This window comes from Phalacrocorax aristotelis, chromosome 1, assembly GCF_949628215.1.
Source record: "Phalacrocorax aristotelis chromosome 1, bGulAri2.1, whole genome shotgun sequence".
In the NCBI taxonomy this organism is placed as follows: domain Eukaryota; kingdom Metazoa; phylum Chordata; class Aves; order Suliformes; family Phalacrocoracidae; genus Phalacrocorax; species Phalacrocorax aristotelis.
Window position 1 is genome coordinate 131,276,972 of NC_134276.1, and position 12,791 is coordinate 131,289,762.

Sequence of the window (12,791 nt, forward strand, 5' to 3'; positions counted from 1 at the left end):
CACTGTGAGGAGGCAGAAATGTTATTTGAGAATAGTATCTTCTCTAGATTCCCCCTCTTATTTCCAGACAACAGAAAGGCAGGTGGTAGAGAAGGACTTCCCACCTACACAGCAGATCATAGAGTCATAAAGGTTGGAAAAGACCCTGAAGATCATTGAGTCCAACCGCTAACCTATCACTGCCAAGTCCACCACTAAACCATATCCTCAAGCACCATATCTACACTTCTTTTAAATACCTCCAGGGATGGAGACTCCACCACCTCCCTGGGCAGCCTGTTCCAATGCTTGACAACCCTATCAGTGAGAAGTTTTTCCTAATATCTAATCTAAACTTCCCCTGGCAAAGCTTGAGGCCATTTCCTCTCATCCTATCGCTTGTTACTAGGGAGAAGAGACCGACCCTTGCCTCGCTACAACCCCCTTTCAGGTAGTTGTAGAAAGCGATAAGGTCTCCCCTCAGCCTCCTCCAGACTAAACAACCCCAGCTCCCTCAGCCGCTCCTCACTACAGCACCTCAATGTCCTTGTACTGAGGGGCCCAAAACTGAACACAGTACCCGAGGTGCGGCCTCACCAGTGCCGAGTACAGGGGCACGTTCTCTTCCCTACTCCTGCTGGCCACAGTATTCCTGATACCAAGCCAGGATGCCATTGGCCTTCTTGGCCGCCTGAGCACACTGCTGGCTCATGTTCAGCCAGCTGTAATGACCCAGAGCATATATAAAGAAAAAACCCTAAGCAACAGCTCTTGCAGAGCCCCACTACTAAGAAAGGGTACCAGTATGTGTGGAAGGGAAAGAAAGGGGAGAAGGGAAGATGTAACCATGGGGTGCAAGGATAGATTTTGCAAGTATGCGCTGCCAAAGCTCAGCTGGTGTGGCATTACGTGAGAGCCAAAGGTTGGGGCTAATTAAAGCAGACTGGTGTTCTCCGGTGGTGATCACCCAAGGCTGTCACCACAAGCAGATGCATAAACACAGTGGACGACAGCAAACGTAGCAAGGAGAGCAAAACTGAACAGGGATGTTTAAATGGCAAAGACCATTTAACCACAGCAAACTCTGTTCGAGAGTCTTCTGATACAGACCTTAATGAACAGGAAAAATTGGCTTGTCCTTTTTTTTTTAAGTAGAGAAATTACTTCTTGGCTTTGTCTGCAGTTCTACATTCATCCCCATGTTGTTATAGCAGTCTCTTAGGGTGAAGGAGGGAATCTCTCCCATTACTTTTACACCTCCCTCCATTTCTGCCAGTATTGCATTCAGATGTATTCAGAACACGGAATGAGATAGATGGATTTAAATTTCTATTGTAAATATTTTGTCAAAAGTTATGAGAAGATAGATATTAACCTGCTCCAAACTACATTCTGGAAGGCAGCTTTACCTTTTGTGCTGCTGGAACCTTTGTTTTGTTTGGAATGAGCCTGCAGCAGAAGGCCAGGTGAAGGTGAGGGATCACTCATGGTATTGAGACATTCAGATGCTAAAGGGAAAATAATGGAATACTGTGACAATTGTTTTTCATGATCATCATCATTTTCATAAACACATTTAAAAAAAAATCACAGTCTTTGGCACTTTAATTTAGACAACCTTTGAAAGCTGTCTATGTAACCAGGAGAAGCTAGATAAATTCTGCCTGTGACATTTTGCTCCACTAGGCGACAGGGATCAAAAATGCACTTCTTGTGATTAGTCATTTCTTGTTCTCTGGCTAACTGAGCAATACGCCATAAAGGGCTAATGGACAACCCAACACAGGTCTTCTGGTGATTGCAATATGGTGATTGCAAAATGAGGAAATATGGGAATTAGTGGGGGTCTGATAAAGCCCCAGGGAGGACTGCTTTCCTGATATGATTCTTTGCTGTGTATGACTTTTAATCTCTGTCGGGGACTAGAAACTTGTCTCAACCTTGTTGGCAGGCAAGTTTCACTACTAAAGGCTGATCACTACGGCAGCTGAGCGGAACAGTTTAATCACCAAGGTCGACCCGACAGGAATGTGCGCCCCATTATCTCAGAGTACTCGTCCTCCGCACATGGGCCCAGGCCCAACGCCGACGGGCAACATATGGGTGGGGGGCTTGGACCCTCTAGAACTTTCAGGCAACCCCTAGTGACAGTACTGGGCATGCGCCCCACCGCCGAGTGGGGGGCAGGGGTGTGCAGACTGTTAGTGGCTATGCAAGATAGTGACCTTATAAAAGGGGAAACCAGCAGAGACGACGGGGGCCACGTTCTGGAACAACCCCACCCTCCATTGGCTTCAAAGATGCATCGGACACCTGGACTCCCCCCTGGACCAGATGGACTGCCGCAGATCCATGGTGATAGCTATCATAACAGTCCCACTCTCTCCCTCCCTCTCTCCCTCTTGTTCCCTTTTTCACCTTTTTTTTTCTTTCTTTCTTTGCTTTTCTCTCCTGTACCTATTTCTGGCCAAATAAAGTGACTTGGCACTGGACTCCATTTTGAGTCTTAATTCTGTTTCCGAGAATGTAAAAGGAACCAAGCCACGATAACATATTGGAGTTAATCAGAAGTTAAGTCCAACCGTCCCCAACCTCCCAGAATTATCTGAGGTTGGTTGGAAAGCAAGGGGGTTTAACCTCTGCCAAAATGTTCAACCCAACAGTGTATTGTGACAATCTAACTATGTGATTTCAGTAACTTGTCAGGGCTGCTTTTGAAACAGAACTGAAGTATTCTTCTCAATGCTGTAAAGCTCAAACCTAAGATGATGGTCCATTCTTTCACTGCTTCCTGTCGTCCAGTCACTGCTTTCCTCCTATATCCTCCAAACTATCCTTAGCCTGCATGTTCCCTATTGCATATGGCTTTTGCCACTGTCTCCAAGATGCCCCTCTTACCACTGAGTTTCAGAATTCTATCTCCCATTTTTCCTCCTACAGTCATACTAGTCTTTTTCTAAACTTGGCCTCCTTAGTTCTTGCTTGTCCACCCCTAACTATTGTTTATTCCATTTAAGTTCTTCTTGAGCGTTTTGCAGCCATCCACCCTTCGTTCATAGCACAATTCTTCAGCCTTGCATCCAAAGCCAATGGTGCTTCCACATTCAGTGACGTCTGCAAAGGCTCCTTTAACACACTAAATTTAGAAGTCTTACAGACCACATTGATATTAGTGCACTAAACAGGACCATTCCCAGATACTGGAATATGATAATCTATACTGTTAAATTGTTAGAATCTGGCATGATATTGGTTGTACCACCTAGCAGTCTCCCCAAAACCACTCTCAGGTACACAAGTTTTGGCCAGGGGAAAGGCCATTTTGTTTTGGGAGACAATTTACAGAGACTACTCCATATTGGTGGATCTCAATGTCAGGGAATGCTGCTGGGTATGTTTCTTGTATCAGGATAGATATAGCCATTGTGGTTAAAGCAGTTCATGTGTCAAAATGACTGGGAATACATGGGGTCAGATAATGTAATCTTAAATTTAACTGCAATATGAAATAAGACAAGTGGATGAAACAATGAAGAAGATGCTAAAATGTTACCAGGCAGAAGAGCTCAAATTACCTCTACTGGGTGTTTTCATCATCTCTAGAGGGAAATTCCCGCTTTGTTTTTTTTTAAGTGGAGGAAGTTCCATAGACAGTGCTTCCACATCAGGAAACTAGAAAAAAGTTAGAAGAGGGCTTAGGTCTCCCAACTAAATACTTAGGAAAAAAACCCCAGCAGACACCACCCCCACCCCCACCTCCCCCACCCCCCTAAAAAAAAAAGAAAAGAAAAAGGGGTGCAAAGGAAACAAATAAGCAGTAACAAAAGAAAAAATCTAGATAAGTATACCTCGCATTCCAAAGTACATTTCTGAGTATGCTTTCTGCACTTACAGCATTTATCAGGAAACAGGACAGTTCCCAAGGCCACCTTTAACCCTCTAGTTAGCAGACAGAGGTTTTTGAGGGGTAAGTGAAAAGACCCAAGGTTCAGTTTCTGCTCTGGATCAGACTCTCTCCAGATTATATGTAAGGAATCTACAGTTTGTACTCAATAAATATACACCACCTTCAATATATGTTTCCTTTGACAAGGGCATATAATTTCCATTATTAATTCTGCCACAACTTTCCTCTGTAACGATTTCTTGAGATAAGTTGAGGCTGAGATGTAAACCCACAACTGTTTTTGTGGGAGTGTGGCAGAAACTACCTGGCCTAACACAAACTCATCCAGTTTTCAGCTACATTACCTTTTTCAGGAAAAACTGCTTGCTGAATTCTGATTCAAAATACGGAGGAATTACTTTGTTTCTTATTGCCATTAAGGATTTCTTTTCTTCATCAAGTTCTTTCCTAAGAAATTTTTAACATGTTGATGTGGAGAAGAAAGAAAAAAGCATTATAACTGAGTTAACCCAGCTTTTCAGTATTATGTCTGAAACATGGAGGAATGGAAGGGGTAAAGGTAATTGGCTTTTTCTTTCTGGTTAATCACATTGAGTGATAGTCTTGTAACAGGCAATTTTCTCAGTTATAGATCAAGAATGGATTGGTCTGGCATGCAGAGAAAATGTCCTCCTCAAATACTGATTTATGGAGGAGCTGATCAAAATGCATATTGACTGGGTTGGCTGCTAGAAAGAGCTCCTCCTCAAAACATGCTCCAGTTCTCTAAACCTTGTGGAACATGTCTGAGACTGCCAATAGTGTCTTTCCAACCTTGCAACAAATATTTAAATCTGGAAATTGGTATTTCAGATGCATTGCTAAAATTTTTAATACAAGATTAAACTAATTTCCTTATTTTATCACAGAAAAACTTGATGGTTCTGTGGATACAGAAAAAGCTGTTCAAACTTCTGAAGTTGAAATCCACCACAGTAAAGATCGGTTATATTTTCAGCTTGATTTAGCCCAGTTTTACACTACTATAGTTTCAGTGGCTTGCATGGTCTAATCCCAGCTATGAAATTATCACTCTTAATCATATTGAGAGTTTTGACACTGGCTTTAGAGCCAGAATTGCACATGATGTTCTTGGGTGCTGCCTACTCAGACATATATATTTAAAGTCATTCTTTACACAGTATGCAAAACAGTGTAAAATACTGTATTAAAATATAAATCTGAAATTATGAAAGTTTTTTTTATCTCATGTAAGCCAGAAAGTAATTAAAAAGTAGTATGGAAGAGAACTTAATTTTCAATTGCTATTTAACCTTTCACAACAATAAGAAAGAAAAAGCAAGTTTCTGGTCATAATATCGGTTATATATAATAATTATGTTCATAACCATTTCAGGTTATTCTGTTCAATCTAAGTAATAGTGAATGACCTAAATAGTTGTCAATATAATTATTTTAATTCCATCGTGAATGAATGTATGTTACTGATAACTTTCTCTATGTTAATCCTAGCTCATGTATCAGGTTTTCTATTTCTACATAAATTAAATGCATATTTTTAATTATTTAAATTCAAACAGTCATGCTTGGATTACACTGAGGAATTTGACAGTCTATCAGATCCAGAAAGTCCTTTTCTTTAGAACTGAAAATTATATTGGTTTTAATGCACAATGCTTAAATAAGAAGTTTTTTGAGTGGTACTAAAGAATTATATAGTGCAGGAATATAATTATTTATCTCCACAGAATGATTTACATAAAAATACTATATAATAATAAAATATAATAAATTTACTTCTCAAAAAATCATAGTTTTCTCTCAATAGTGACTTTGAGATTACTCGTATTTTTTTTCAAACGCTTTTGTGACTTGCCATAACTGCAGATTGAAATCCAGTGACTTTTGATTTGCAGATTGAAATCCAGTGACTTTTTTGATTTACACCTGAGTAGAAATTCTCCTGAAAATTCATCTATCTGGTTGTGACATACACATTTTAAGCAATGTATGCTGTTTCAAAGCATCTATATAGATCTTTTTCTTGAACTCATCAAACAGCTTCACCATTCATCAGTGGGAGATAAAGGGCAATTTTTTAAAAACTTGGAAGCAAGTGAAGTAAAGGGGATTAGAATCAAAGTTGAGGGTCAGCCTTAAATACATCTCTAAGGTTACGAAGATTTTTATGTTTATACACATACACACTTCCTTCTGTAAAACCACTTCTAATCTGAAGATTATAGCACCTTCCTTAGGACTCCCATGAGAAATACTTCACAAACAGGAAGCTGAGATACAGGTAAATCCCAAAGTAGAATGTTCAAATGTGGCAAAATGGGCCTTGCTTTAGTAAGGTATTGATTTTTACAATAACCCTAATCTTAAGGCTCTTCTTAAAGATAATGAGTTCACCTACCGTCCACATGTTTTACCTCCTAAAAACATCCTTGGAAATGCAGCTGCATTTCCAAGGTGTAAACCATGAGTGTATCCTGCACTTTATAGTGCACTCCACAATGAAGTGGGGAGGGAGAGAAGCCTCAACAATCAAGTGAGAAAGCAGTGGATGTGGCATGCAAGCAAAGGGCCTGGGGTGATGTGAACATAAGGGACACCACTTTCAACAGAACAGGGCTGAAGTGGGGTCACACCAAGCATATGAATCTAAATAAGGAAATGCCTATGTGATGGCATTATGGGGTATAAGCATGGCTGGGTGCCTCTCTGAAATGCCTGTACACTGCTGCATGCAGCACAGGTAACGAAGAGGAGACGTTAGAAGTCTGTGCACTCACAGGGCTGTGACCTCACTGGGATCACAGAGAAGTGGTAGGACAGCTCACATGACTGGAGTGCTGTGATGGATGGATACAGGCTCTTTAGGAAGGGCAGGCTAGGAAGGCAAAGAGGGGAAGTTGCCCTGTATGTAAGAGAGCAGCTGGAAAGCATGGAGGTTTGCCTTGGGGTGGATTCTGAGCCAACTGAGATCTTACAGGTTAGGATTAGTGGGCAGACCAACATGGATGACATTGTTGTGGGTGTCTGCTATACACCAGCTGATCAGGAAGATGAGGTAGATGTGGCCTTCTTCAGACAACTGGAAGAAGCCTCACATTCATAATTCCTGGTCCTCATGGGGTGCTTAAGCCACCCTGACCACCGATGGAAAGCAGCCCTGCAGCGAAGGACCTAGGAGTCATGGTGGACACCAAATTGAACGTGAACCAACAGTGCACCCTTGTGGCAAAGACGACCAGCAGAATCCTGGGCTGCATGAGGAGGAGTGTCATCAGCAGGTCCAAGGAGGCACGGTGGTGAACCTTCCCTTCTACTCAGCACTAGTGAAACCACATGTAGAATACTGTAGCCGGTTCTGGGTTCCCTGATACATCAAAAGACATGGACGCAAGTACAGCAAAGGGACACAAAGATGATTAAGTGCTTGGAGGATCCTTCATATGAGGAGAGGCTGAGAGAGCTGGGACTGTTTTGCCTTGAGACACTCTGAAGCACCACCATGTGCTATGGTTCTATTTAAAAAATCAGCTGGGATTTGTGGAATACCCAAATCTTGACCTAAAGCATCAGCATTTGAAAATATTAATATAAATTATTTTCCACAATGGTGGCAAAATCAGAAACCAGAACACATGATTTCTGACTTCAGCCTTGTTTTAAATAGCATAAGTTAACAGTAACATTGCCTAGTTTTGAAAAAATGACAGAGAATGAAACCATCCATTCAGCATCTGTTGCAGAAAACACCTGATTATTTGCTAGCAAACCACAAACCATTACCCAAGACCTGGTGAAATCAGGAACAGTCTTTCCAAAAACAGACTTAAGTCGGCTTTTAAAATAATTAACTTCCTGTCCTACTAATACTATTACCTGTACTCTTCTAGTCTGCTCTGCCACTTGGACACTGGTGTTACTCCTTCTGGGCTAAACGATCAGGGAAGAAAAAAGTTGTGAAAATGAGAAAACTGGTATAATGTTTTATAAGCACAAAAATATTTACAAGATAACCCTGGAAAGAGAATGCTTTTTATGAGAGTATTTTATATTAATATCTCAGGTGACTCCTGACTGACTTGTATGGTTTGCAGCAAAATTGTTGGCTCATATCTGCATTTTTATTATATTATTCAAAGAGACCCTCAAAATCCTTTTCCAAGAAACTTTGAAGTCTCTTTGAGATAAGGAAAGATGAGGCACAGAGGGACAAAATAATAACAGGAAAAGCCAGCAAAACATGGCAATATATATCTAGAGATCTAGGTAACCGGTCCTTAATGACAGTCAGTTTAGTACATTGCCTTGCCTGCATGCTTGGTTCCATCCTTTGCGTTACTTACATTTGTATCAGTTCTTACTGGTCTGTCCTACCTGAACCTCTGCCGTTGGTCCTCTCTTTGGGTAGCGATTGTCTTCTCTGTGTGACACTGGTGATGAGAAGCCACTGCCTGTTCATACAGCTCAGTTATGTGAGCTGCAAGATAAAAAGTATTATTGAATGTGCATGTCCTGCTAAGCACTGCTAAGTGTTATGAATAAAAACCATAAAAAGATATATTTTTAATGCATCTTTCTGTCACTTGATGAAAACCTAACAGATTGTTACTGGGAAGGAAGAGGCAGAATCAAGCTCAGAACATTAACAGATAGGAAATTAATTCAATTCAATGTAGAAAGAACCAGAAGCAGACTAAGTTCATACCCCTACCCTCTATTTCCTGAAATATCTTGATGTTCTTTTAAGATACAAATCTGTGAATAGGAAAAGTTGCTGACGTTCAGCCACTTTCTGACTGGGAAGCAACATTTCAGGTCTCTTTCTCCAGCCAAAGAAAATAATGTGGGCTTTCAGGGACCTTTATTACTTTCAGCTTACTTAAACTGTGCTTAATTGTGGCTGTGAATGGAGAAAAGACAATCTTTCCATATTTAAGATGGTGACCAGCCTTGGGGCTTTACTAAAGAGCTTCCCTGTCCTCTATAAAATGTGTTGCTTGTTTCGTGCCTCACACCTGAACTGTGAGTCCAAGGAAATTTCCTTGGTTGAAAATAAATTTCCATGGGAAAATTTAGGAGATCTGAATACTTGAGATATGATCCTATTTGATTATGACATCTCTTCGTGTTTTGGGAACGATGTAATTGCAAACTTAAAAATTGTTTGGTCTGTGTTTTTTTGTAAGCTTTTTCACCATAAAATATACTTTTGTTTTCCATCTTTTTCTATTTTTGTCTATCTTAAAGAGCTTCTTTTTCACACTATCTCCTTCATTACTAGTGGTATGTTACAAGTACATCTCCATTTTAATTACAGTTTTAAATCGGGAAAGTGTGTAGTATGAATTTGTTGCAGCAGTTTCCATTTACTTTGCACAGTATGCTTTTTTTATCAAGCAGAAATACTCTTTACAAGGCAGGAAGGGCAGAAAAATAACACTTTAAAGGTAGCATCACTATGGATTGAATACTATGGATTTTTCTATGGAAAAGACTTATGGATTTTAAAAGAAAAAAACATCTTAATTTTTTTTGTACTTATTGAAAACATTACTAAATGTTAAAAAGTATCTTATGAAAGCTTCAACAGAAATCCACAAGGGAAAACAAATACATTTTTCCATCTTTCCCTCAAGCAAGGTTAATGTAACCAAAATACATGATTGTCTGAGACCGGATTTTCAAATGTAATAAATAACCAGGACTTATCTGGTTGCTTTGAAAACTTGTCTGAAAAGTTGATACTTGTATAAAAGTAACCAAGTACTGTCATAGTTCTTATACCCAAGAAAACTCAAAATGTGAAAATGTGAGTCAAAATGCCAGATATACATGCTTAAATACAGGAACTGTATTTTAGAGGTACTGAATCATTGATGCTAACAAGTTCTAATCATGTGAAAATCACACATAGCACGCAGATGAATTCACCTTTATGTTCCTTCTTTAAAAATAACATTACAGTACTTAAAAACTTACTATGATATTTTACAATTTTAAGATAGATATTCAGTTTTTATTACCTCTATCACTGAGATTTTCACTTGACTTCTCTCTGTCAGGAAAGGACTGCAATGAAGAAGGAATAACCGTCACCATGTCAGAAACAGACCTCAGACCAACAGCATCCTGTTCAAAGGATTTCTATCCTAAGCAAGTGTTATTTTGCTACCTGACAATGTGAGCACAAGGATGGAGGTGTTACAGTGTGTTAGAAAACATGAGCTGGTGAAAAAGGAAATGAAGTATAATTTCCAGGGTCTAAACTGGTATTTGTTTCCTTCTTGATGACCTACCTCACAGATGGCTTCGTATTTTATATGGTTGCTGTTTATTAAATCAACTAAGACAGTTAATAGTCAAACTCAAATCCTTCTGCAAAGGATTTGAACTGGATATAAAACTTCTGGTCATAACAAAAAGTCAAACGGGAAATATGTTCAGGAATTTGTAGGCTTCATTACTGAGGAACTCTCTTGTGGTTGGTTTGCAGTGAAGTGTTTGAGGGGCCAGAGACTCTAAACTAAGCTGTTTCCTTTATTCTTATGCTGTCCCTGTAGCAGTTAACTGGCAACCAGAGTTCCTGTGACCAGGCAGTCTAGGTTCTAACAGAGCTGGGGAACAGGGGAAACTTGGGAGGAGTGTGACACTATTCCTGGGTTGCAGGAGGTCCACAGTGAAGCTCTACTGCTCAGAAAGATAGCTGTCAAATGTGAAATCTGTACTTGGAAATGTGCTTATGGTAGCTGGTACAACCAACAATATTCACTAGACAAGTCCATTGGAACTGAGCAGCATGTGAGATTCAGCACCTGGATCTCACCAAAGCAAATAATAGTCTGCCTAGAGGATAGAGGCAGATGGAGTTACTGATAGATCACTTCTCTGTGTTCCTCTTTCCAGGAAGGTTGTGAGTTCCTTCCTGGTTTTTTTTGCTAGATATTTCTTTATTCTCTTTTTAAAACTTGTATGTCACTTGAAAGTACTGACCAAGAATATATACAGAAGCTTGTTATATATAAAAAAGGCTTTAGCTGAGCAAATGAAAATGCCAACTGGGCTAAAAAGTCCAGAGACAAATTCTAGAATTACGTGGGTTTTTTAAGCTCGTAAGGAAAAAATAGTGAAGTTATAGATCTATCAAGAAAGCTAGGAAAAGGAAATTAACAACATTTACAACTGGAAAGATCTCATGCCTAACGTTTTTGCATGTTGAGACAAGGTTTAAAAGATAGACTTTAAGGCTATGATGATGTTTCCTAGAATGCACTCACTTTTGAAAGGTGGATAGATCATCTGGTACTGAATATTCAAATTAACATGTCTAGATCTTACTTTTCAAATGACAGGTTTTTTAATTCTTTATGTTTGAATTCACAATATGCTTCTTATTTGATTAAATGGCAAAAAACCTATTTCTTAAATGAGACTAAAGAAAGAAAACAGTGTTCAGTAACTACTAAAAATCTAGCGTGTGAATTCACATCACACAAGGTACCAAATGAAAGGAAGCTGTAGGAAACAATTTAAATAACTGAAATAGAACAAACTCATCACTCTTTACATAAGATGTAAAGTGTTTCTCTCATTCATCCTAATTCATCCCACCCACTTTTGCTGCTTGAACTTTTCTAATGTTTTTTACCATTCACCTCCCACTAACTTCACTGTTTCCTGACCTCTACCCCAAGTCCCTCTTTCCCTATTTTCCCACCTTTCCCATTCCCTATTCCCCCTCTTTCTTCTCATGCTCTAATAAGCAGTAATAACAATATGCTGCCAGATTGGTTTTGGATTATCCCAAAAGCAGGGTTTAAACTCTCACTATGGAGGTGGTTGTGGTTGAAATACAAGTCATCCAGCTGCAATGACAACAGACTGGAAATGGTCTCATCCTAATGTTGGGGGATATACACATTTCAGTAGTTTTGTCCAGTCTGTTTGGGAATGTATCATTCCATAGAGCCAAACTCCTAAACTGTTCTGAGCACTGCTTCCCCAAAATGGCAGTAGTGCCATTCAGTAGCCCAGGTGATTGTTGAGTGTGGCTCTGCTTTACCATTAAACTACAGCAGAGCTGGCACTGTGCTACCCTAACATTTGCTATTTTAGTAATGGATAATGCTGTGTTTCGAGGCTGACGCTTCCAATTCAATACAAGGGTTTTGCTGGAAAAAGTAGTTAAAAACTGTATTTTTCTCACCGTAACCAGTTCAAGGAGACTTGCAGCATTCTCCTTTTCCTCTTCTGTTCTTGGTTCTTTTACATGCATCTCTTCCAGCTCATTTTCCTGCTTTAAAATATTGTCTATATATTCCTGGTGGAACAATGAAAAAGAACAGGAAAGATGCAGATGTTTTCTTTGCAGAGGTAGACTTAAGTGGCACGTATATAGAGAAAAGAGTTTGTAGAAGTAATGGATGTATATGCTGCTTCTTAACATCATAAAGGCCCATTCTGTGAATCTGTGTGAATGGGTTATACAGAGACTATATAGATAAACCTTATCTAAAGGTTTGCATGGAGAAATAGTTTTTAAAAAACCCAACAGATCAGAGGAGTACTTGTGGAGAAGGTAGCAGGTGAAAGCTTACCAATGACTAATCAACTCTGAAGACTATTGAATCTCCAAGAACTGATACACTAAGTCTGCTGAATCTCTACCAGGCCACTAGCACACATGAGCATCCACAATGAACTGTGACTTGGACCACATCCAAAAGCTATCTAGACGCCCCTGCTGCCTCAGTGTGACCCCCTGCTTCTAGGTAGGCAGGTAGGTTTGGCCTCCCACCTGCTGCACCAGTTGGGCAAGTATGATTGAGCATGCAAGTGTCTGAGTAAACTACGTGAGTGCATGAAGGAATGTGCTGAGTAAATAGCTGCT

At 39.7% G+C, this 12,791-nt stretch overlaps 1 protein-coding gene across 3 annotated transcripts in view; it reads right to left on the reverse strand.

Moving 5' to 3' along the window:
- Positions 1-12,791, reverse strand: part of SPAG17 (sperm associated antigen 17) — a 116,041-nt gene that overhangs the window by 10,097 nt on the left and 93,153 nt on the right. For all 3 annotated transcript variants that reach the window (XR_012662837.1, XM_075107714.1, XM_075107723.1), the window contains exons 36-42: positions 12,108-12,221; positions 9,928-9,973; positions 8,279-8,381; positions 7,781-7,834; positions 4,231-4,333; positions 3,555-3,651; positions 1,389-1,487 (exon numbers count right to left, since the gene is read on the reverse strand). Coding sequence is in view for 2 of the 3 variants with exons in the window: in XM_075107714.1 (XP_074963815.1) it covers positions 1,389-1,487; positions 3,555-3,651; positions 4,231-4,333; positions 7,781-7,834; positions 8,279-8,381; positions 9,928-9,973; positions 12,108-12,221 (616 nt within the window). In the remaining variant the exon portion in view is untranslated. The remainder of the gene's footprint in view (positions 1-1,388; positions 1,488-3,554; positions 3,652-4,230; positions 4,334-7,780; positions 7,835-8,278; positions 8,382-9,927; positions 9,974-12,107; positions 12,222-12,791) is intronic.